Genomic DNA, 23,053 nt, shown 5'->3' with positions numbered 1-23,053 from the left:
AGCCTTTTGCTCCCAGCTGGGTAAATTGTTTGTATCTCATCTGGACATCAGAAACTGCGCACTACTGCCTCAAATGTAGCACGCCTGGATCAAAGTCTCTATTAGATCTGGAAAGAGTGGATGGTCTCATGAATTCCCATTACATAAATTGTGTCGACTTTGAAAGAAGACGCCCCATCAATTAGCTGCGAGCGCTCTCAGTGAAGAAAGAAGAATATTTCAGAGATCAACAAAACATGCGCGAAAAATGACTATTACATAAATGTGGCATGCCCCATTACAAATGTTCCAAACTTGGACTTGGTAGAGATGGCATAAACTTCATACTGACTTGTAGCCTGGTCTCAAAGCAATGTTGTAAACCCAGCCAGGAAAGCTCCCACAACTACAACCAGGCCATATACCTGCCCAAGGTCAGTCGACGGCCTGGCTGCTGCTCCCTTATCAGGGACTCCAGTAAATGGCGGAAGGGAAGTTGTGGCTGCGGCAGTAGTGGAAGCAGCGGTGGACGTCACGTTTACACGCTTGGGGTCCTGTGCACCACAGGGGTGCTGAGACCGGCAGTCTGACTGGCAGCTCGAGTCACCATTGCATTTAGTGACACATTCGTCATTCTCTTCAGTGCAAACAAAGTATGGGATGGTCTGTGAGTACTGTGATGAGTTGGGACTCAGGCCATTGCTACAGATGCACTGGTATTTGAGAGTTTTCTGCATTCAATCCCCATTGCATCAGTCAAGATGAAGTACATTGGATAGATAGGTTTATCATTCACACTTACAGCGTCGCATGTGTTTTCTTTGGGTGAGCCCGATGTGTTTGGCAACTGATAACAAAGTAATGGACATGACGAGGTCTGAGCCTGACACCATTGCTCTACCGTTACACAGTCAGATGAGACATTTGGCACCATAGTATTGCCTGCAGAGAGAACATACTTCTTGTTTCGATCGGGACGCTATTGGGATCAATGGAGGAGGTGGTGTTTTGCGAGAGAACCAGGCCAACCACGGAGGTTATAGCAATGAGGGGACGGAGGAGAAGCATATCGAGTGGCGTAGAAGCGGTGGGTACGACAGCGGAACTTGAGGGATACTGAAAGAAAGGACCTTGAACTGTGACGATGATGCAAGATGTCAGTGTTGATCTCTGTAACTAATGAATGGGAATCTGGGAGATATGATAGCCTCGCACATACGTGTTCAGTCTAGGGCAGCTTGAAGTGTAGTAGAGTTTTGGACAGGTAGTATGCCAATCTGATGGAGTGAGCTGCTAGTGATATCAACAACGAGGAACTCAAATAGGAAATTAGCAAGAGCTCAGGACTGCCAGAGGGAGAACCGAGAGAAAAGAAATTAGAAAGCCAAGAGGGCAAGCGATAAATAGTGAAAAAGCTGGCGCTCCAAGCTCGGTATAAGTATTCACGCACACCGTACTACTTTTCGCCCGTTACGCGAGGTCAGCTTGGGGTGGTGGCGGCGCTATCAGTTCCCTAAAGCTCCAGACGGCTTCTTCTGGATCCAGCCATCAAATTCCAGGCCGGGTTGGCAAGAGCTAAGTGAGTGGCTAGTCTCCATCTTTCTTCTTTTCTTTTCATGACTGGAGTCCGGTCCCATTGACCGTATGACTCTTTACCCACTGGGGGGAATGACAACGACGGGGCCAAAACAGGTTGAAGACAGAGGCGAGGGAGCAAGACAAGAAATGCCGGAAGAGAGTCCGGTCGAGTTGGTACCACTAGCCGATTGGCAAGTCATCTAGCAAAAGCTCCATACAGTACGATAGCAGATAGGACTAAGTTTCTGTCTGAACCCTCGTTGGCGGGTTGCAATATCGATTTAGCCTGTCAGGTAACATGGCCCCTCTTTCCTCCCTGCTTGCTTTGCTGCTATGTTTAGTTATCGTTCAGCCATTGACTGCAGGTTTGGGAGAATTTGCCAGCGCGCCTGACTTCTGCATGGAACAGAAAGCAGCAGACCAGCCTCTGATGGTGTGTGGATGTCTCAGAAAGAGACCCAGTTGATAGGGTGAATCTTTCCAGATGGCTGACAGCCGACGGGGACGGGGAAAGCAACCGCACCTCGGCTGGAGCAGGATTGGGGGAGAGGGAACCCGCATTGTCTCAGTTGAAGGACCCCGACTGGGCGATCCTCCATTACTGGAGAATGCCTGATTGGGCAAGGCTACTCTTGGCTTTTTCTAGCGTGGACCCTGGTCACTAGCCCCAGTTGGGACTAGGAGGAATGAACTAGTTCTGCGCCAAATTGGCTAGCGGGAAATAATGCGGCCGGAATTGGATTATCCAGATTAACTAGCCTAATCCTGAGAGGTTTTGAGTCTTGCTTCTGCTGCACAAAGAAAGCTTCCTGCGTGACCTTTTTTGGGTCTCATTTTTGATGCAGAATGGAGATCTCTTTCAAACAAAAAGCATAACCTTCGAACTAGATGTCTTGTGGTAATTTATCATACTTTCACCCATACCGAACAGACCTACTACAGTAACTACAGTACTGTATGTCTTTGCGGGTGCTAGATAAGCAGCACATGACTCGCTCCTTCTGGGAAGGCGTTGGGCGACGTGGTCCCGTGATCCCCGTTGGCTCCTTTCGGAACACGGAGCGTGGCCGGTGCAATGGCTTGATATCGATCGTCAATCCATGGGCTTCAAGCAGCAATCCCTTCCCCATCTGAGACATTCTATCTTATCAACATCCCTTTCCCCTCCTTTCAGAGTCTCCGCTTCTCTCACTCTCGGGTATCATACCGAGCTATACCTGACCTAAACCCGGGCTGACACCCTGTGGCTTTGAAACGCAGTACACAGACCTCCTGTTGTACCAGCAAGCTTCACTAGTAATTCCCGTATGTGACCGAACATTTAGCCATCCCCCGCCACTCATCTCCTCTTTCGTGGTTGCACGCCGTTTACCAACCTATTATTAGTGACAGCCAGGCTCGCATTTGTCCCGTCCACCGAATATCTAGATGGATGGAGCCAGCGAATGAGGACATCGCCTCCGTGCCTCCGCACCAGCCTCGCCCTTCCTCGCCTACCCAATCTTCGTCCCCTCCTTCGGACATCATAAACAATGATACTATAGCTGCATCCCTCTCCGACGGGGTCGCTGTGAGCAACGGATCGATTCTTCCTCGGGCACAGGACCTTTCGAATAAGGACCGTCCGGTGTCCGGCATAGTTCCGCCGTATTGGAGCCACCATAGAAATGCATCCAGGGCTTCACACATCTCTCTCGACCAGGCGCCAGGAATTACATTAGAGGACCATACAGAGGATCCAGATTGCGAGACTAGTCGTGGTTTGTGGGCGAAAAGTGTGGTTGTCGATGATCATGTCGTCGTACAAGGCAAGACGGGCATCGGATCCTATGTCGTGTGGAATTGCAGGATACAGACACTGGATGTACGTCAGCGTTCTCTCTCCAGGCTCTCGTCATTGCTATGCGATGCTATCTCACCATGCTCTTAGGAGATCTATGCGCTAATGACTTGCAGGGTGGTCCCATCACCGTTCGTTTAAGGTGAGCTTGGGAAATGCACTCAATCGTTGGTCTTTGCTAATATTTCTGTCCCTAGATACTCCGAATTCGACGACTTGCGACAACGATTGGTGGCATCCTTCCCACATGCGAAGAATGCCCTACCTCCACTTCCTCCCAAGAGCGTTATATGTACGTCTGAGACAATCCACACGAGTCTTGAGGCTGACTGACGGATGACACCCAGTCAAATTTCGCCCTTCGTTTCTTGAGTCCCGCAGGGTTGGATTGGAATATTTCTTGAAGTAAGCAGCAGGAACATGGTTTTTGTCCGTGGCTGATAGCTAACATCAATCGGCATAGCTGTGTCCTCTTGAACCCTGAATTTTCCAGCTCACCAGTCGTCAAAGATTTCTTATTCGGGAGACTGTGTTAATCTCAGCATATCACTGAACTCAATATCTAGCTACACCTATTTGATATAACGGACTCGACGATGTTAACGCCTACCTCGGATAATTATTGCATTGGGTGACGATCCAAGTAGGGACAACAATCCCTGCAAATGTAGGGTCGAAATCGACTAGACAAGCGATAGCACTAATGCAGCCTTTGAGCTGCTATATATTAATGCGCAAAGTTTACCCCATTCATCTGGACGGTAGCAGATGCATCTTCACTTGCAGCTGAAGGGATCGTCTTGCTTACGAAACTGAAATTGAAGGATCGAAGCTCTGAGAGGCTTAGAGACCGCTAATCATCTTTCCACAATTCGTCCATCGGACGCTATATGTGGCCGCCATATTTCCTATTGCGGATATGGGCGTCTAATTGACTTCTAGCTCAGTACTCAGAACAATTATGACTTGACTTTCAACACGTCAGCCACCTTGCACTGCAGGCATGCAAGAATTGCGACGTTGTTATTACATTTACTTTCTCCCGCCATCCGCAATGCATATGCACAGTATACTTTATTTAGCGTCAAGGATTTAATTAGCCTCAATGGCCATAAATAGCCATATATGCATGTCCGGGGCACATGCAGTATCATAGTCCAGAACATCCCAATTATTCCTAATAAATACACAAACATATCTCATAAATTCAATCTTGACTAAACCTCAGTCAACCCACGCAAGACCAAAAACCAAACCACAAACTCAGCTCTTCCCCACAAGGTCAACCACCACCGCCTGCGAGGCATTCTTCTCTTCCTCCCTTACCTTCTCCATCCGTCTCGAATACTTCTTTCCCGCCACAATCCACCACAATAGCTCCAGCAGCAGGAACCCACCGACACATACACACGTATAATTCATATTCGAGGCTGTCATGTAAAAATTAGCACTAATAAGATCCGACATCAACACAGACAAAGAGAGGGAGTATGATATATAACTCACCAGTAACAGGCATATCATAAGGAAACGAGAAAAACACAATTGCAAAGACCAGCCATGCAACAGTGATAATATTGACCGTCATTCCTGATACGTATTCTAATGAGAATGGGCCACGGTGCATGGTTTTGCGACCAAGGAGAACGTTTGTGAGGATGGGGACGAGGTAGGCGATGTTGTTGATTGTTCTGCGGGCGCAGGTCAGTATTATGGGGGACTTTCGCTTGATGTATCAGGGGTTGTGGGGAGTGATGGGGGTTGCGTACACAGCAGAACTCATCATCGAGTTGAATGCGGTGCTGGAACCAAGGTAGATACAGCCTAAAAGTGCAATGATGATACCCACGCATAGCTGGGCGTTGATGGGAGCTCCGAATCGTTTGTTGACTTTGGAACAACTTGAGATATGGTTAGTGTCTGTGGTCCAGGTTTAATGGGTTAGTTGGTGTAGAACGTACAACTTAGAGAAGGGAAGTCCGTCGTCTCTGGCAAATGCCCAGAGCATTCGCCCGGTGCCTATTGGAGTTACATCGTTAATATATAAATGGTTGATTCGTAGCTTGAAGAGGCAGTTCAGTCATACTCAGCTGTGAGCCGATCACGCATGGTCCGACTGCAACCCAGAGAAGGAAGACGAGGGCAAAGGCACCTCCGCGGCTTTGGGTTGCCTGGCGAAAGAGCTCTGCGAGGGGAAGACCTGTTGGGGAGTCGGCGAGGCTTGCGTAGTCCTGGACGGAGAACATAAGGCTGAGAAGGTAGGTGAAGCCGGTGACGAAAGCTATGGCGAGTGTGCAAGCTAAGAAGACAGTTGCGTTAGTATATATTATAGAGGAACAGAGTTGTTTGGCGTACCTAGGGCTAAAGGAGCGTTTCTTCCTGGCTGTTGCAGTGTATAGTTTAGCTTCTGATCAGGAGCTAAAGTGTGATACTTACGTTTGGCATTTCCTCGGTGATGTGCTGTAGTTCTAATTAGTAGTTAATTACTTCCATGCAACGCGAACTGGAATACATACAGTGATCCCATCTAGGCCGCCTAGACTGTACAGAGGGTTGACTAGGCCCGTTATGAAACAGACGACATTGTTCTTCCAACCGGTTTCGTTGATCCAGGTTCGAAAGACGAATTCTGTGTCATTGTGCTTGGGAGCAGTGGCTGCGACGGTGACCAGGATGGCAAACCAGGCCAGTTGAAGGTAGCATACTGTCCCGACACCCTCTGTTAGCAAAAGAGCCACATAAAGTGAGAAAGTTATACCAACACGAGAATTTGTTGATTGCTGGCATCCACTTATTGCCAAACATGACGATTCCAGAGGTTATGACGTTGAACCCTTGGTACGCAACGAAAGTCATCCAAGGCTGCACAACAAGGTTGGGTCTGTACAAGGCAATGAGGGCGATAAAGTTCGACGAGTAAACGAGGTTCGTAGAGGCAGTGGTAAATATCCCTATAGACATCAGCATCAAATGACTTAGCAGATATTGTCGAGGCTCATACAGCCGAACACTGTGCTCCAGCCAGTCGCAAAGCTTAACACATTGCTGTAACGTTTCGGAGCAATGGCTGCAATCCAGTGATACATCCCACCTTCGACTGGGTACGCAGAAACAAACTCCGCTAGTGATGTTCCCAGAAAGCATTGCAGGATAAAGACGAGGATAAATCCGTAGATAACTGGGAAGGTCAATCTCATGGCATTGTTCTAAAGTTACGGGGCTCCGTACGGGCACCGGGACCGCCAGCGTTGATGGAAGTGATGAGACCTAGGCCAAGTCCTATTGAGATATAGGTTAGATATTTTTTGGCGTCCAGAATACACCCTTGTTCAAGTGTGTAGTGGCACGTAACTCACCAGTCCAGGAAATGGTACAATTTGCAGCCAGACCGATGAGACTCCATACTGAAAAGTGACGTTTCAGCTCTTGCTTATGGCCTGTTGTATCGCAGGTAAAAATCCCGTTAGATGTGTGGAATTAGAAGCTTTGGTGACATTGAACTTACCCATCTGCGCCAGGCGCAATTCATCTGCATTCTGGACCCGAATATTGCCAGACTCTTTATCATCAAGGGGCTGGGCAATGGGCGCCGCAGATTTTATGGAATTGTCCATGCTGATTATGACCTATTAGGAGCTTTAAGTATTGTTGGTTTCAAAGGATAAATTGTGCCAAAACATCCTCGTGTGGACATGGAGATCTAGATGTATGGACTTTTTAGCATGGCCGCCGCCTTATCAGCGACACACGACAGTTATCAGACTTTATCAAAGCGGGGAATACTTATCTCGAGCACCGGACATGTTTCGAGATCACCGGTTGCCCGGACAGAAAGCCGGAGAATTAGTACGACTGGTCTCACGCTCATTGGCGTGGATAACAGAGGACCAGTCATGCCGGTCGCGGAGAAAGAAAGAAGATCCTCCTTCCTCCCGCCTCCCTTGCGGTGATGGGGGGGATTGACCATTGGGCATCAGGTGCCCTAGAGCCTCATCATTAGATTCCAGGCTAATGCTACGCTCTCCTTCATCTATGTTTCCGCTCGATACTGTGCTCGTCACATTTACAGTGCAAAACAATCTTTCTTTATGACAGCCAAGAGTTAGTCCATGGTTGTATTATTTCAGTCAGGTATATATCTGTGGGCGTCGCTAACACAGGCGAACAAACCAAGGATTATTCCACGAATAAAGCTACTAGTACTATACCTTCCCCACAGAACTAGACTTATCGAGGCAAGATAAGCTCAGCCTTGATTGCTGCAGATTGTTGCTGATGCTGGTTGGAGAGGCAGACACCAAGCGTAGTAAGCGCTACTAACTGCTGCCGGTTAGGGATACTAAGTTCTACTTACTTAGTAGTGGCGATCTATTGACCAACAGAGCTTCACCATCACCTTACTAAGCTATGCCTCAAACGCCCCTAATTACCATAACCGACTAGGATGTGAGCTAATTACTGCGCTCGATGATCTGACTCAGGGTCCAAGTTCATGCTTCTGCAGAATTCCCGTTGCTCGAGACTATCCGAAATGGAACCTAAAAGACGGAGAAAATATGCCCCCAAGTCCCGCACCGGATGTCGAACATGTCGGACGAGAAGAATCAAATGCGATGAGGCTCCTGGAGCGTGCAAGAACTGCACCTCCACCGGACGGACTTGTGATGGGTACGATTTCACCCGACTTCCAACAAGTGTCGGCGGGCATTTGCACAACGCTAGTCGCCCAAAGTTTCAGCTGCGAGTCTGTCTCCCCGGAATGAGTTCAGACGAACGTCGATGTTTTACCTACTTCCAAACACATACCGTGCCTAGGATGGTGGGATTCTTTGATTCGGAACTTTGGCAGCGACTGGCACTCCAGTTGAGCCAAGCCGAGGCCGCTGTATGCCATGCAGTTGTTGCTCTAGGGGCTTTGCATCAAGACTCCGAAGCTAGAGGAATGCTTGTGCAGAAAGTTGACTTGGATCGTAATGACCACCATCGCTTCGCGCTCGAGCAGTACAACAGGGCCATTTCTGCCCTACAAAAACGCCTGCAGTCAAACGATCCTCAGGCTCGCTTGGCTGTGCTTATGTGCTGCGTCACCTTTGTTTTCTTTGAATACCTTCAGGGCAATCGGGCAAAAGCATTCGCTCATCTTCAGAACGGGCTTCAGGTTTTGGCGAATCGCAAGGGGAACGAGGCACGTACCCTTGTAATGTCAAAAGTATTCCAGACGGCCCAAGAATCTACGGCCGAAAGGGCACTTCTGCGAGCGTTCGCACAGCTGGATGCTCAATCCGCGTTCTTCAAAGTATCTGGCCCCGTTACTAGATTGGGAGCACAGAACGGCTACTTGACTACTGATATTCTCAACCAAGAATTCGACTTCCAAAGCTTGGAGGACGTCAAAGGCAAGCTAGATCCTTTAGGAAATGTCATCTTCCGCTTTCGAACCACCTGCCGGTCATTGCTCTGCAATCCAATGACCGACGTCCTTCAACTCACCGTCGAGCACCACAAGCTACGGACTCAGCTAATGAAACATATCTCGGCCTTTGAGGCATTCAGCGCGCGAATCCATCTATCTAAGATGACCACCAAAGAAGCACGCAGCTTGGATACGATAAGACTTCACCATATCGTCTTAATGGTGGATCTGGAAACCGTACTTAGCCGGTCAGAGCTCGTATATGACTCCTATCTACCAGAGTTCCGAACATTCGTGGACCTTTGCGAGCGCATCATAAACAGCATGAGGGCAGAGTACGGCCAGGCTCTCACCAAAATAGTAGCCGACATAGGCATCATTGCTCCACTAGGCTGGACCAGTCTTCGGTGTCGAGATCTCCCCACTCGACAACGAGCATTAAGTCTTCTTGATTCTTGGCCCCATTGCGAAGGGCCATATGACTCTCGATTCTTCGCAACTCTGGCGCGTCAGGTAGTCGCTATCGAGAGTGAGGGTGAGGTAGCAGGCTTCATTCCAGAATATGCTCGTGTGCGCGACACGTCTCTGGAGATGTTAGGGGATGGACACCATGCAGTGCTATGCTATACGCTATCGGACCCGGAAAAGATGGACCTCCAAGTACATCGACGGCCGTTTCTTTTCCGATGATCTGATTAGTTTGGCCTTGTCATGGTAGAGACCACAAAGCTTATAGAGAGAAATGACTATACTATAGACTAGAATCCCATTTTTGTTTACTCAGACCTCTGGACAAACAAAAGGCGCGCAACGGAATACATACATAAGAAGCACAGTTGAACTATACTTACTAGGCCACATGCACAAGTTCATCATTCATATCGACCAGAAAAACCGAATTCCTACAGCGTACAGCCGAACCTCGAGATATATAATTAGCTGCGGCAGAGTGGAGTGGGGTGTATGTAGCATGCCATCGCGGGAAGAAGTTAAAAGGGTTCAAGTACAAAAAATGGAAAACAAAAAGAAATATTCCGACCCACATGGGACTCGAACCCACAACCTTCGCTTTAGGAGAGCGACGCTCTACCATTGAGCCAATAGGCCAGATCTTGATATATCGCTTTTTATATATGAGTTATAATGCTACTATTGATGAAATGGAATGCTTGAAAACTCGATCTGATAATGATAAGGTCTGGCTTTGTGGGGGCCATATGTGAATGAGAGACAGTCTTCGAAGTTTGATTCGAGCCTACCTTAGTAAGTTGTTCCTATTAATCGGTCTCGGTCATCGCATGATCTTCGTTGATGGGTATATCTCATTCATGGTGCGCATCTTCTGCAGTTAATGGTCGCTCTGCGTCTACTGCACAAGAGTGCTACAGTCCAAAAATCAAGATTTTGTACTCTATACAACTCTATCATTTCATTAGGAGCTATTATACTGTCTATCATCGAACTATATACCGGAAAAAGCTTGACTAGGGACGACTGTTCTGCGCCCGCGTCATCCATCCACTCATGTCGTTAAGTTCATCAGCCTGAATGCTGGTGGCATAATCCAAGGGGGGGACATTAGAATCGTAGATATGGGAGGACATGTACGTCGCCAAGGTAACCAGCAGGTAAGGAAAAAGAAAATGATGCTGCAGCTCGGGTCTGGTTATTTTAGGAAAGCACGAGTTTTCCGCTCTCGCCAATTCCAGTTGCGCAGTCTAAGGTCCAAAGTATTCAACAGGGAACGTGTAGACTGGGCAGCCATTTTATATACCGCGAACACAAAGGTATTTATTCCATCAGATGCGTTGTTCACACGCATCATAGGAAGATAGTCAATGGCTCTTGATACCCCCTTTGCTGGGATCGGAGTTTGGGTTGAGGGGCTGGTTCTCGCCAAACTCACGATAAGCCCTGTCTCTTGCTGCCGACTTGTCGCGACGGATCGTCAGACAGTTGATTCCGAGGAAAGTGGTGATCCTGTTAATCACAAGGAAGGCCCAGTGCATGTACACAACAAAGGCAAACACAAGGTAGAGGCGCAGGTACAGTAGCTCCACCCAGGCGCTCACCATAGGGAATCCCAGGCGGGGAAGGTTGGCTAGGATTGCGCCGCCAATGAGCGGAATCTGCAGCACCGTCCAATGGGGGAATGGCTGCCGTAACAGATGAGCGAGAATGATCTTGGTCGTCATGCGTCCAAAGACAAACGAGATGGTCCAGCAGTAGAGGACTAGTCGGTTCTCCGACAAAAGCGTCGAATACGGAGAGAAAAGCCAAGCAATGTTGCAGCCCGTGAATACAATCATCGGCACCCATTCCTTGAAGATGGGCGCGACCGGAAGGTTCTGCTTTCTACGAGCAGCAATAACATTGAGGACGCAGCCTGGCAGGTGTCCGAGGAAGAAGGAGAGGAGGAGAATGGGGACCCAGAGATCCTTCATCGAGTTGTTCCCAAAGATTTGCGGGTAGTTCAGGAATTCAACGATCGGTCGGCTCCAGATCTGAGGGCCATAGATGCCAGAGGCAATCATAATGGCGATCGCGATAAGAAGGCCTTCAGTGGGGCCATTGAAGTAGCCAAGGTAGAGTGTATGGGTATGGTAGGTTTCCCAGGTCGAAAAGTACATTGCGAGGCAAGGGACGAGAGCAGTGTAAGCACCAAGCTGTGAAGAGCCATAGCCCATGGCAGCAGTCTCGAGAAGACTAGCCAGAGTGCAGTTCAGAGAATCGATTCCGTGGCTAGAGAGAGTTAGAGCCTTGCATTCTATGCCTGGCTGGCCACTTACTCGAACAGCTCTCCCAAACCGCTGGATGTCCCCGTTCTGCGCGCCTGTTTTCCATCGACGTTGTCCAGCGTAGAATACCTTGGGACGCTATTAGAAGTGGTTTATCACAGCAACCGTGTAGCCATATACTCACATCCACATGCCCAGAGCAAAACTATAGTATAGCCAGGAAGGAGCCTACAATGACAACAAGTTAGCCTCACTGTACTGATAAAGAGCGCTTCCACGAGTCATCTTACAGGTCCCACGAGATCAGGCATATAGACTTCTATGAGCATCACGTTGCCCACAATGAACAGAAATCCCAAGAGAGTGACCATGTTGGGGGCCAGCCAAAGCGGCAAGATTTCGACGAATGCATTCCACTAACCCGCCCATGTCAGCGTCAGGGTATGAAGTATAGATCGGACCAGGGCGGCAGTACGTAATGCCTCAGTATATAATTGGAGATATAGGATTTATCGACACTCGAGTACTTGTAGCTCTTGAGGGGCAAGAGCACGTCGTCGGAAAGCGAGTCTTGGATCGCTATACAATGCGCGACGCGAATTAGCTCTACAGTTACGTTGGACTGAATGAGTGCTGCAGCAGGATATTACGAACCTTGGATCTTTTTGAATATTACACTCATCTTGATTTCGAATGTACAGCTGGAATGTTGGGGCAGAAAAAAAAAGAAAAGACTATCTCGGGGGGAAGAAATCAAACTTGGCTCATATCGCGCGGTATGCGACTAGACGGACAAGACGGGGATGGGGGAAAAGGAAACCAAAGCGCAATCAAACGGACAACGTCAACGCTCTATCGCATATAAAACGAGGGGGGAATACAGACAACGGAATGCTGCAAGATAGAGGGAGGGGGGGATGTATAGGGGAGAAGGGGAATGAATCCAAGGCTTTAGAAAAAGGTTAAAAAGGGTTTCGAAGAAAAGGGACCCGAACGGTTGACGATGCGGCACCGAAAGAGGAACGAACGGGCGGCTCCTCGCGCCATCCGCGGATCGGAATCACGTGGCGGTGCCAGCTCCGCAGGGAAGCTTTCGACCGCAAAGAGAAACGCGACAGGCAAAAAGATAGAAAAGCGATTGTTCAGTTTGATGGTTGTTGGAGGGACGATCCCAGGTCGTCCATCTCCTCTCGTGCTACTCCTCATTCCAGTCTCTCCTCTATCCCTCCCCATCCCCGTCCTCACGAACGGTCCTTTCGTGCCAAACCTCACTTAGTGTCAAGATCACCTCGAACGCTTGCTTGCTTCCCTTCGGTGTTGTTCCCCGCCCGTCGAAGCAGCTCTCCATCTCTTCCCAGTGAACAGTCTCTTCGCCCCCCCGCCTACACGAGATCGAACACCATCATACTCAAAGTGTCTGTCGGGATCAACGCGGTCGGGTGGGAATAGTCATCGCTCCTGGAGCTTGGACATGACGGTAGTTGGCCATCGTGGCGCTCGCGGCGCAGTGCACGACTGAGTATCTTGCGCCATGCCAGGCGTCGTGGAGACCCCAGCTGGGCCTGTCAGGCCTGAGCTGGGATTCACCGTCGCGCATCAGAAGGTCGAGCTTGAGATCGACTTTGCCAGCAAGAGCCTCAAGGGAAAAACGGAACTCACGATCCATCCGCATCACAAAGACCTTCGCGTTATCCGGTTAAATTTCCGACAAGGCGAACTCCGGCGTATCAATGTCAGTGGCAAGGTACCTAGCATCAAATACACGGACCCTTATGACACGCTTCAACTTTACGGCCCTCATTATCACCAGCGCCTCGCGACGAAGATAGATGGACTACTCAAATCTCCGCCAGAATCTGACCTTCTCATTACGGTCCCCAAGAGCGTCCGGATCGACGAACTTGATCCCTCTTCGATTGAAGCTCAAGACCAAATGACCTTACGTGCTACGGGTTCCGCTGATGATGCAGAAGGACCTTTAAGCGCCAAGGCAACCGAATCGTCACTTCCACGCTTTACGGCCCTCACGGTTACCATCGACTTCGTCATTGAGAATATTCGGGATGGGTTGCAGTTTGTCGGATTAGAGAGTGGCGACAGACGCTATCCTCACGCTTATACAACCAACTCCCTAGGGTACGGCGCTTGCTGTCCTCTCTTCCCCTGCGTCGACGATCCTTTGTCGCGCTGTACGTGGGAATTCTCGATCAAGTGCCCGTGCTCCTTGGGTGATATGTTTGATCGTAAATCCCGTGATCATTCCGGCGCCTCGGGTCCCAGTCGCTCGAAGCCTGCTTCTGGACATGAAAGGTATATCGCTCCGGACGATGAGACTCTTGATTTGTCTGTCGTCTGTTCCGGGGATTTGACGGATGAAATCATCGACCCAAAGGACCCTACCAAGAAGACGGTTTCGTTCGCCTGCTACTCCCCTCTATCTGCCCAGCAACTTGGATTTGCCGTAGGTCCCTTTGAATACATCAACCTCTCCGATTTCCGCGAAAGCGACCAAGACGAACAGCTTGGTCTAAACGCCATACCGTTGCACGCATTCTGCCTCCCGGGTAGAGGAGATGAAGTCAGGAATACCTGCTTTCCTATGGCGAAGGCGATTGACTTTTTCTCACTGTCTTATGGATCGTACCCGTTCGCTAGCTATAAGATATGCTTCGTGGACGACACACCTGATGCCACACTCCCCACGGCTTGTTTATCGATATGTAGCAGCCGCCTCTTGTTCCCCGAAGACATTATCGACCCGATGTATGACTCTACTCGCAGCCTGGTTCACGCCCTATCCTGTCAGTGGATTGGTGTAAACATTGTGCCAAAAGAGGCGACGGATACATGGGTAACGGTCGGTGTCGCCTGGTACATCACGGATACGTTCATGCGGAAGCTCTGCGGGAATAATGAATATCGCTTTCGATTGAAACAGATGTCTGATAGAGTATGTGAGCTGGACTACGAACGTCCGTCGCTCTACGACATGGGTACGATATTGACGATAGATCCGTCCGAGATTGATTTCATAGCGCTCAAGGCCCCGCTTGTTCTGTTCATCTTGGACCGGAGACTTACGAAAGCGAGTGGCAAGGCAACGATGTCGCGTATCATCTCCCGTCTTTTCCTGAACTCCCGGATGGGTGACATACCGAATGGTGCCGTCACGACTTCCCTTTTCCAGAGGACATGTGAGCGACTCGGCCACGCAAAGCTTGATTCATTTTTCCAGCAGTGGGTATACGGGGCGGGATGTCCTCGGTTCCAAGCCACGCAGCGATTCAACAAGAAGAAGCTTGTGGTTGAAATGATGATCCGGCAGGTGCAAGCTGATGCTTCAAGTACGCGCGACTTAGACAAGAATGCGTTCATGCGGGATGTCAAGGAAGAAATACGGGGCGTCTATGCAGGAGTTATCCAGCCGGTTTTTACTGGATCCATGACCATTAGAATTCACGAAGCTGATGGCACGCCTTATGAACACATCGTGGAAATCAAGGAGGGTGTTACGAAGTTCGACATACCTTATAATACCAAGTACAAGCGTCTCAAACGAAACAAGCGACAAAAGGAGCGTGCAGCTGCCGTAACAGGCGGCGACCCTAATGCCGAAGCTCAGGAAGATGTTCTGCTTTACTGTCTCGGTGACGTTTTGCAGACCGAAGAAGAGGTTGCTGAATGGAAACTAAGGGATTGGAGCGAAGAAGAGGAAGAGAGAATGAGCAGAGAGTCCTATGAATGGATTCGCATGGATGCAGATTTTGAGTGGATATGCAAGCTTTCGTTGGCGATGCCAGGGTACATGTACCTGTCGCAGCTTCAGCAAGATCGAGATGTTGTAGCGCAGCTGGAGGTCAGTCAACCCCTTTACTCATTTAGGTGACTGGACTGGAACTGACAATATATGATATCCAGTCATTGCAATACATGGCGATCCAGCGAGAGCACGAGCTCATTTCGACCATATTCGTCAGAACACTGATGGATCGAAGATATTTCTACGGAATTCGGGTGGCTGCCGCTCGAGCTCTGGTGAAACATGCTACGGAAGCTGTTGAATGGGTCGGATTGTTCCACCTCGAAAGAGCTTTCCAAGAACTGTTCTGCCTTCCAGGATCCCCAATGACTCGTTCCAATGACTTCTCTGACAGAGCAGCATATTTTATTCAATTAGCCATTCCTGAGTCCATATCTAAAGTACGTGACAGTAACGGCAAAACACCCATGCGGGTCAAGCGTTTCCTTTACGACAAGTTGAAGTTCAACGACAACTCAAACAACGAGGTGAGTACATGAGCCATTGCCTGATTGACCCGACGCTTATGCCACGACAGTATTCGGACAACTTCTATGTCGCGACCTTGATGGAATCGCTATGCCATGCTATGTTGGGCAAGCCTGAGCGGCCCTCAGACGAGATGGACGATTTTGACATGGAGCGTGTATTGGCGGCTCAGGCAGAAGAACAATTGGAGAAAGATGCCATTGCAGAGATTGATAGGTATCGCAGGATGGATGAATGGTCCAGCTCTTTTCAAAACATCTATTCGCGCGCCGCTTTGCGCTGCCAAGTGCGTCTCATGGAGGCCAAAATATTGAGCCTCGATATTATGCAATTTCTGCCGTATACTCGAGCGGGAACATACGATCTCCTCCGCTTGGATGCGTTTGAATGCCTCATTGAGCTTGACATCTTCCAATACCCCGAACTACTGCGATGGTTCATTTTCACCATGTCAAACGACTCTTCTGCCCTTATCAGGTGTCGCCTACATAACTTGTTCGGAAAGGCTCTCGCACCAGTCGCCTTTGGCCGTGAAACTAAGGAGGAAGCGCCTGCTAGCAACACTGATAACCTGATTATCGAGCAGGAGTCTTCAACCGAGGTCCGCCAGGCCGACCTTGCCCGGAGACAGACAGTTACCGGAGCCTTGAATGCGCTCAAGAAGGAGATCTCCGGCGATCAACTGCTGAAAGAATCTCTTTGGGCGGCGTGCAATTCTCCCTGCATTGGAATACTCGAGCTCTCCGAGTTTACCGATCTTTGCAGGGTTCTCTATGACGCAATCACGACTCGGATGGTGTCTCTGAAATACCCTCGTTACTGGACCGTGAAGCATCTCGGAAAGGTACGTAACATGAAAGAACAACATTTCTACTGAATTATTGCTAACTCAACCCAGGGACGCATGCACTTCGTCCGAACAAACAAAATCCGCACGACACTCACACCCTCAAAAGATACAACAGCCGCCCCGAAACGCAAGCGCGAAGAGCAAGGCATGGGACCACCGGGCCCTCGTATTACATTCAAGCAGTCCAAGGTGGCATCCAGTACTACACCATTCAGTCCAAAGCCACCATCGCAGCATATTCCAACAAAGCTGCACATTCCAAACCTTCCCTCCCCAGCTTCGTCAGCACAGCCTAAGCCAACGACTGCACCATCTACCCCATCCACGCCCAGTGGCGGTGGGTTCAAGCTGAAATTGAAATTCGGCCAGAAGCCGAAATGAGCTCAATTTTACTCACAGCTGTCTTCATTACACAAAATTCTAGATACCAATTTTAACTCGTATAGCTTCATTCATTCTTCATTGTTTGGACTTTGGGAACGGAGGTGGGCTGATTTCAGGTCAAGGAGATGCATGGCGTGGGGGTTCTCTTTTTTACTTTTATTATTCTTTCTAGTATTCTGGGTTATCTCCACAGGGTATTATCTAGTTCCAGAGGCCCATTTGATTATTGCCGGTGGGATAGGTTGGGCATTGGTTTGCCGAGAAGAAAAATGATAGACCATAACTGACTAGCTGTCATGGATCATTGCGTTGGGACAATGCACCCATCTCCCTCTTGAGCAAGGATGCCGTAATCTGATACATTCCAGATCTCTTTGTGCGTGAAGTATCTCTCGTAAATTGTTTGAAATGAAGATTTCTTTCTTTTCTGTTTCCTTTTGAAAGCGAGATGCCATCGATCATTCCGTGAGCAACCAACCCGTGAACTCCTTTGCAATTAAATCATTTCCCACAGTGAAGGTATAAAAAGACATGTTGACTTTCCCCGTCCACCCGCAGCAGTTTATTTGTCGCTGATACGTTCCAAGGCCTATTTAGAACAGCAGATTAGTCTCCTGGTTGGTACACCACTAAACGTGGTCCTATGGTAGGTGATACTGACCTCGAGCATAACAACCGAGTTACCGCGAATGACCTAGAAAGACGAACAGACCGTCATTAGCTTCCTGCCCCTCCTAGTCTCCAAGGCAAACGTAAATGTCCGGGAATGGGAATGGTCACATACAATCATTCCGATAGCGACCTTCTCTCCACCCTGCTTCTCCTCGAAAGCCTCATCAAGGACGATGTTCATGAACACCTGGATCATAATAGCGCAGACGTCAGTAATCCGCACACACATACACACTCTCCCCGCCCCCTCTTTCACCCCATGGATTGAACCAAGAATATCACCGATATTCGACCCCATCCAAGGCACATCAACCCGTATAACAGCGACACAGCAGGCAGAGCAGTAGGGAACAGAGGGACACAGGCGCGACGTACATCATAGCCTCGCAGGATACCAATGACTTTGCGGTTGCCGTTCAGTTGGCAGAATACCCGCTTTTCCATGTACTGTTGGAAAACCGCAATGTTAGCTTAGGAGCTCTGTGTCGGGGGAAGGTTGGCGGAATATCAATCGCGATTCTCGTACCTTCTTCAACTCGGGCTGGGCTTGAGGCATCTTGAATAGTGTGTTTTGGGGTCTAACTGTCCTATCGTAACGGCGAGTCGGGCGCGTTGCGGAACTTTGAGATACAAGCAGTGGGAATCAGCTGGGCCCGGAAAAATGATGTTCCCGCAAGCTCCAAAGAATCGCGGAGCTGCAAGTGACGCCAGCGGGGTTTCATCTTTCAGGCTTTTGGCTGATTTTATAGCTGGGGACTTGGTTTGAACAAGGAGACTATTCGGCTTTTTCATTCCCTTTGACAATGAGTTCCCAATTTGCAAATCGCCGAAAGCCCCGCAAAATTGGTGGCGATGATGAGGAAAATGACGCCGACGAGCAAGGTTGGTATCTGCGATCAAGCTCAACTTTACGTGATGGATATACTAATTGAAGGCTGGTAGACTCTGGACCTGTTGTCAAACGTCCTCCGACTTCGAAAACGAAGCAAAAGTCGAAGATGCGCCTTTCGTTCGGCCCCGGCAGTACCTCGATGGCCGACGATGACGACCAGGAAAGCGAAGTTGTCATTCCCAAACGACCTGGGCTCGCGAAACGGGCTATAGAGAAGAGCGCATTTCAGCGATCATTGACACCGTCGGGCGCAGGTGGTCAGATCCCCCTCCGGGTAGGGCCTGAGCAGGATAGGCCGAGTTACAACGACGAATATCTAAAAGAGCTCCGAAACTCGACACCCTCTACGCCGAAGCCCGCCGCTGAGGACGAATCGGAGAAGACAATTGATGTGGCTGCCAAGTTTGGTGAGGTCATGAAGGTTTCAACCCCTGCTGCTATTCCCAGCGAAGCAGAGATTAGAGAAAAGAAAGCTCGGAGAGCCCGATTAGCGAAGGAAGAAGCGGCGCTTTCCACCGAGAAAGACTTCATTTCCCTCGAGGATGATATGGAAGAGGACGACTGGGATCTTCAAGCGCGGCGGGAGGATACGAGGCTCGTCCGTGACGATGAAGACTTCGCAGAAGGATTTGACGAGTTTGTTGAGGACGGACGTATATCCCTTGGGAGGAAAGCAGAGAAAGAGCAAAAGCGAAAACAGCGGGAAGAAATGCGTGAACTTATTGATGATGCTGAAGGTCTGTCGGATGAGGATGATTCAGACTTGGAGGAAAAAGCAGCGTACGACGCCAGTCAGGCACGAGCTGCTATGGGTGCGAGCAGAGACCCTATCGACCGTCCGCGCACTCCGCCCAAGATGACCTCGTTACCCCGTCTGTCGAACTCACTTGAGCGTTTGCGTATGAACTTGGCGGTCCTAGAGAAGTCAAAGGCTCAGATGATCGACCGTATGGAGGAACTGAGGAAGGAGAAGGCGGACATAGCTGTTCGGGAAGTAGAAATCCAGGCTCTGATCAAAGAAGCTGGAGATAATTACGAGAAGCTTAAGCAGGAGGCTGGAATCACTCCTGGCTCGGATGGGAACCTCTCTACAGCCGATGAAATGGCGAATTCGCGAGGCTTGGAGGGTCTTGGAAATTCGGTGACAGCATCTGCAAACAACTCTGAGCATGAGGAGCCTTGATGCTTCAGAAATGCTTCATTGACGCCTGCCGCACGGTCTGCGGTGGCTGCCTCTTCGAAGTCCCTGTCCAAGAGCATCACCATCGCTCTTTCCGAGACAACACCAGTTGCTCTTCGTATCGAAACCGATCGACTGCGCCAATGTCTTGACGACCACCGACCAGGACTGTTCTTACTCCATATTTCATGATACCCATCGTTTAGTTGTCTAGTTTCCCTAAGGCCCATCACTATGATACCAATACTCTTCAAGTCCTGGTTTGACCACCCGTCGAGTAGAGATAGGCGTGCCAGAGCAGCCACGCAGTAAGTTGGACTTTCGGTTAGGAGAGATGGTACTTAGGTGATTTCTTAACTTCACTAGGCAGCGTAGTGTCATTGCGTTCATTGAGTCGCCAATTGACGAGAAGGAGGGAGATCTTCCGCATCTCCGTCAACAATCCGAGGCAACACCCATCGAGCTATTCTTTGACTTGTTCTTCGTGGCGAATCTCTCCACCTTTACAGCTACACATGAGATCAACAACGTAGAAGGTATACCAGCTCTCTAACATGGTTTGATCACAAACTGATGCTGCCAGCTTTGTGGGCCTACATTGGCTTCCTCGGGATCATCTGGTTTACCTGGCTTCAAGTCACACTATTTGACATCCGTTTCGCGCGAGACTCGATCTTCGAGAGGATTTGCAAGGCCCTTCAATTGGCTGCTATGGTTGGATTTGCCTCGGCAGGTTCAAGGTTCACCACACGTGTTCAACCAGAAAATGTCTGGGCCTTCCAGTCCTTGAGCCTTATACTCGGTGGCAGTCGGCTCTTACTCGCCTTGCAATACACTGTCAACGCCGTGTTTCTTCGGCGGCGTATGATACCTGCAGCTCGGGGCGTATCCATTATTGCCGGGATGCAATTTGTCTCAAGTTTGACCTACCTCCTGGTAAGTTACCTAAGGCAGACAACCATCGGTTAGCTCGTACCCTTGTCAAACTGACTTGCTATAGATGTATTATGCCTTCCGACCCCGTGAGGGAGTCAACCCCTATATCTGGACCGTTTGGTTTGTTCTATTTGGGGTCGAGATGTGGGTAGTAATGGGAACTTCAAGCGCCACACCTGGGATTGGACTTCAAGATACCCATCTCAACACAAGAATGGGCCTCCTAACTCTGATCATAATCGGTGAAGGTGTCATATCTGTCACTAGGCTCGTCAACCGGACAGTAGGCCCTGGTGGCTGGACGAAGTGGTCGTTTGTCCATATCCTAGGCGTCACAACTAGTGTGGTATGGCCCCGATGATTGACTGACCCACTGTTCAGTTCGTTTCTAATCGGAATCCTAACATGTCAATTTCAGTACTTTCTGTGGCAAGCGTACTTCGACCTTTCTCCAAGACGTGTTCTGGGCAAGTACTCTCAGCAAATATGGGCCCAGCTACATTTCCCGTTCCATGTGGTCCTCATTCTCCTCCTTGAAGGGTCTCAGATCCTTGCCTTAAGTCTGGATATCACATTGAAACTCCGGTACCTGGCGGAAACCATTCTGTGGGCTTGTGAAGACCCACGGCCCAGACCCGACTACGCCATACGAATTCTTCGAGCTACGATTGTTGATATGGAAATCGACTATAGCCGAGGGGCCGTAAACGAACAGATTACAATCTCCCGGATCTTGGATGATCTCCCCAATCACCCGCTTTGTCCCTCCCGTCGGACGGGCCAAGTCCCCATCGCCCGAGACATGCTCAGTGACCTGGTAGGGAATGTAACTGCGGCGCTGTTCTCCACCATGCGGATCATGCCTTCGAACCACCCTGATCCTGGCCGCTTGAGTAGTGAGCAGCTGCTGAGAGGGTATGTGGCCCTCCTAGAATTCGTCTATGTGTACTATTTTGCCGTGGCGTCACTCTCCATGATGTTCTTTGGTGCTTTTGTATTATTAGCGCGTCGTCACACGCTCCGCAGATGTATGGGCATCAGCGCAGCGGCCCGCGTGTCCCTTGGTATGCTCCTGGGAAGCCTAATGAGTTTCTCTCGTCACTTTCCGCTCGTCTATTCTTTCATGACATCCCCCGCCATATTATATGCGTTTACTCTTACATTGTTCATGGGTGAGCTACTAGCCATGCATTGGGGACGGAAAGGATGCTTAGATCCATCTGCTGACGAAAGTCACAGTGTTGCTGATGGACCGGCTTTTGGACCGGTACCAGAGCCACGGCGGACGGACGCAGGAAAGCGAAGTACCCTGAAATCACCCTGGCGGACCCCATTCTTTACTATACTATCTTTCCTGCATGAACCATCATCCCCTGTACAATCATATCCTTATACAAAGGGCCGGAAAAAGGGCGGCCAGCGGGGGTCTGCGACGATCTAACCATCTATCCACTTTGCGTAGGGCAATGGATGGCCTGGCTGTTGAGGGATGGAACTGTCATCTACCGACACCCGCGCAGGGTTCTAGCATACATGCATGTGGAAATAACAAATTAGTTCCCGAGCTCCCAGTAGGAAGGAATACCTCCATCCACGCCTCGGCCAGCCGGGGTTTCTCGACGCGGCCATGTACAGCAAAATTGCAGGAAAAAGCAAAATGCAAGCAGATTATAGTCACGATCCACGCTCATTGCGTAAATCTGGAAAACAGATTTGAAAGAAGACGGACACGCCATTGCCGCAAGCCAGCACCAGCAGCAGCAGCAGCAGCAGCAGCAGCAGCAGCAGCAGCAGGAAGGCCCGTCGTCAGCAAACCGGAACGACGGCAGCTGCAGCGGGAACAGACATAAGAGAAAGACTACTGCCGTTTTCCTTCCCTACTTGCTTCCTTAGCAGCAACAGTCCCCACCGTCGTTAATTCTGTTATTTCTCCGAATCTCTTCAGGCTCAAGCTCCGTCGATCTGAGCTAGTCTTCCGCATGCTGATCCCGGGGATTTGCAGAGGGTCGTAGAATAATCCCGTTATTGTCATCATCAATGGGGAACGCTCAGATCCCTACCGCCACCATCCCACGCGTTGTGTCTCCTTAATGATTTTCTTCTTCTATTTTTTGTTTTTCCGGTTTGTTCCTCAAGGATACGTGGTGAGTGGACCGTGCTGGACTGGTCTAGTCTCTCAGCGAAAAGGAAAGGGTGTGGTGAAACCCGTGAAACATGCTCATCCCGACGGTGTCACCGTTTCTACCCAACATCCGGGATTCCCGCAGGGAAGGTGTGTGCAACTCTCAGAAGATCCAGTGCAT

At 49.7% G+C, this 23,053-nt stretch overlaps 9 protein-coding genes and 1 non-coding gene across 10 annotated transcripts; 5 read left to right on the top strand and 5 right to left on the bottom strand.

The window, feature by feature from the left end:
• Positions 1 to 344: 344 nt before the first annotated feature.
• AKAW2_70624S (uncharacterized protein) lies at positions 345 to 1,047 on the bottom strand (the record flags this gene model as incomplete). Its single annotated transcript, XM_041683226.1, has 3 exons — positions 345 to 710; positions 782 to 876; positions 939 to 1,047. The coding sequence occupies 3 exons, from the start codon at positions 1,045 to 1,047 to the stop codon at positions 345 to 347; spliced, it is 570 nt and encodes a 189-aa protein (XP_041547508.1).
• A 1,942-nt stretch (positions 1,048 to 2,989) lies between these two features.
• Positions 2,990 to 3,933, top strand: YPT35 (uncharacterized protein; the record flags this gene model as incomplete). The annotated part of the gene is made up of 5 exons (XM_041683225.1): positions 2,990 to 3,421; positions 3,514 to 3,539; positions 3,595 to 3,689; positions 3,745 to 3,802; positions 3,861 to 3,933. 5 exons carry the CDS (start codon positions 2,990 to 2,992, stop codon positions 3,931 to 3,933), a joined length of 684 nt encoding a protein of 227 aa, XP_041547507.1.
• Positions 3,934 to 4,660: 727 nt separating this feature from the next.
• AKAW2_70622S (putative choline transporter Hnm1) lies at positions 4,661 to 7,011 on the bottom strand (the record flags this gene model as incomplete). Its single annotated transcript, XM_041683224.1, has 13 exons — positions 4,661 to 4,827; positions 4,904 to 5,088; positions 5,167 to 5,298; positions 5,359 to 5,416; positions 5,484 to 5,696; positions 5,753 to 5,780; positions 5,834 to 5,857; positions 5,914 to 6,101; positions 6,160 to 6,348; positions 6,399 to 6,575; positions 6,626 to 6,676; positions 6,754 to 6,834; positions 6,903 to 7,011. 13 exons carry the CDS (start codon positions 7,009 to 7,011, stop codon positions 4,661 to 4,663), a joined length of 1,602 nt encoding a protein of 533 aa, XP_041547506.1.
• Positions 7,012 to 7,889: 878 nt separating this feature from the next.
• On the top strand, positions 7,890 to 9,500 carry AKAW2_70621A (Zn(II)2Cys6 transcription factor; the record flags this gene model as incomplete). Its single annotated transcript, XM_041683223.1, has 1 exon — positions 7,890 to 9,500. The coding sequence occupies one exon, from the start codon at positions 7,890 to 7,892 to the stop codon at positions 9,498 to 9,500; it is 1,611 nt and encodes a 536-aa protein (XP_041547505.1).
• A 345-nt stretch (positions 9,501 to 9,845) lies between these two features.
• On the bottom strand, positions 9,846 to 9,917 carry AKAW2_t70009S. Its single transcript has one exon. It is a non-coding gene; the product is annotated as a tRNA-Arg (tRNA).
• A 728-nt stretch (positions 9,918 to 10,645) lies between these two features.
• AKAW2_70620S (sn-1,2-diacylglycerol cholinephosphotransferase) lies at positions 10,646 to 12,230 on the bottom strand (the record flags this gene model as incomplete). The annotated part of the gene is made up of 6 exons (XM_041683221.1): positions 10,646 to 11,552; positions 11,600 to 11,677; positions 11,733 to 11,776; positions 11,839 to 11,964; positions 12,024 to 12,127; positions 12,203 to 12,230. The coding sequence occupies 6 exons, from the start codon at positions 12,228 to 12,230 to the stop codon at positions 10,646 to 10,648; spliced, it is 1,287 nt and encodes a 428-aa protein (XP_041547504.1).
• An 849-nt stretch (positions 12,231 to 13,079) lies between these two features.
• On the top strand, positions 13,080 to 17,067 carry AKAW2_70619A (transcription initiation factor TFIID subunit TAF2; the record flags this gene model as incomplete). The annotated part of the gene is made up of 4 exons (XM_041683220.1): positions 13,080 to 15,404; positions 15,467 to 15,835; positions 15,886 to 16,680; positions 16,735 to 17,067. 4 exons carry the CDS (start codon positions 13,080 to 13,082, stop codon positions 17,065 to 17,067), a joined length of 3,822 nt encoding a protein of 1,273 aa, XP_041547503.1.
• A 565-nt stretch (positions 17,068 to 17,632) lies between these two features.
• Positions 17,633 to 18,298, bottom strand: SMG1 (putative small nuclear ribonucleoprotein SmG; the record flags this gene model as incomplete). Its single annotated transcript, XM_041683219.1, has 5 exons — positions 17,633 to 17,659; positions 17,732 to 17,764; positions 17,855 to 17,929; positions 18,118 to 18,189; positions 18,269 to 18,298. The coding sequence occupies 5 exons, from the start codon at positions 18,296 to 18,298 to the stop codon at positions 17,633 to 17,635; spliced, it is 237 nt and encodes a 78-aa protein (XP_041547502.1).
• Positions 18,299 to 18,545: 247 nt separating this feature from the next.
• AKAW2_70617A (uncharacterized protein) lies at positions 18,546 to 19,817 on the top strand (the record flags this gene model as incomplete). The annotated part of the gene is made up of 2 exons (XM_041683218.1): positions 18,546 to 18,624; positions 18,685 to 19,817. 2 exons carry the CDS (start codon positions 18,546 to 18,548, stop codon positions 19,815 to 19,817), a joined length of 1,212 nt encoding a protein of 403 aa, XP_041547501.1.
• A 231-nt stretch (positions 19,818 to 20,048) lies between these two features.
• Positions 20,049 to 22,063, top strand: AKAW2_70616A (uncharacterized protein; the record flags this gene model as incomplete). Its single annotated transcript, XM_041683217.1, has 6 exons — positions 20,049 to 20,122; positions 20,181 to 20,350; positions 20,398 to 20,750; positions 20,815 to 21,096; positions 21,169 to 21,922; positions 21,990 to 22,063. 6 exons carry the CDS (start codon positions 20,049 to 20,051, stop codon positions 22,061 to 22,063), a joined length of 1,707 nt encoding a protein of 568 aa, XP_041547500.1.
• Positions 22,064 to 23,053: the final 990 nt, after the last annotated feature.

Source organism: Aspergillus luchuensis, chromosome 7, assembly GCF_016861625.1.
Source record: "Aspergillus luchuensis IFO 4308 DNA, chromosome 7, nearly complete sequence".
Classification (NCBI taxonomy): Eukaryota; Fungi; Ascomycota; class Eurotiomycetes; order Eurotiales; family Aspergillaceae; genus Aspergillus; species Aspergillus luchuensis.
Note: the sequence above shows the minus strand (reverse complement) of the source record. Positions and strands in the feature narration are given on the sequence as shown.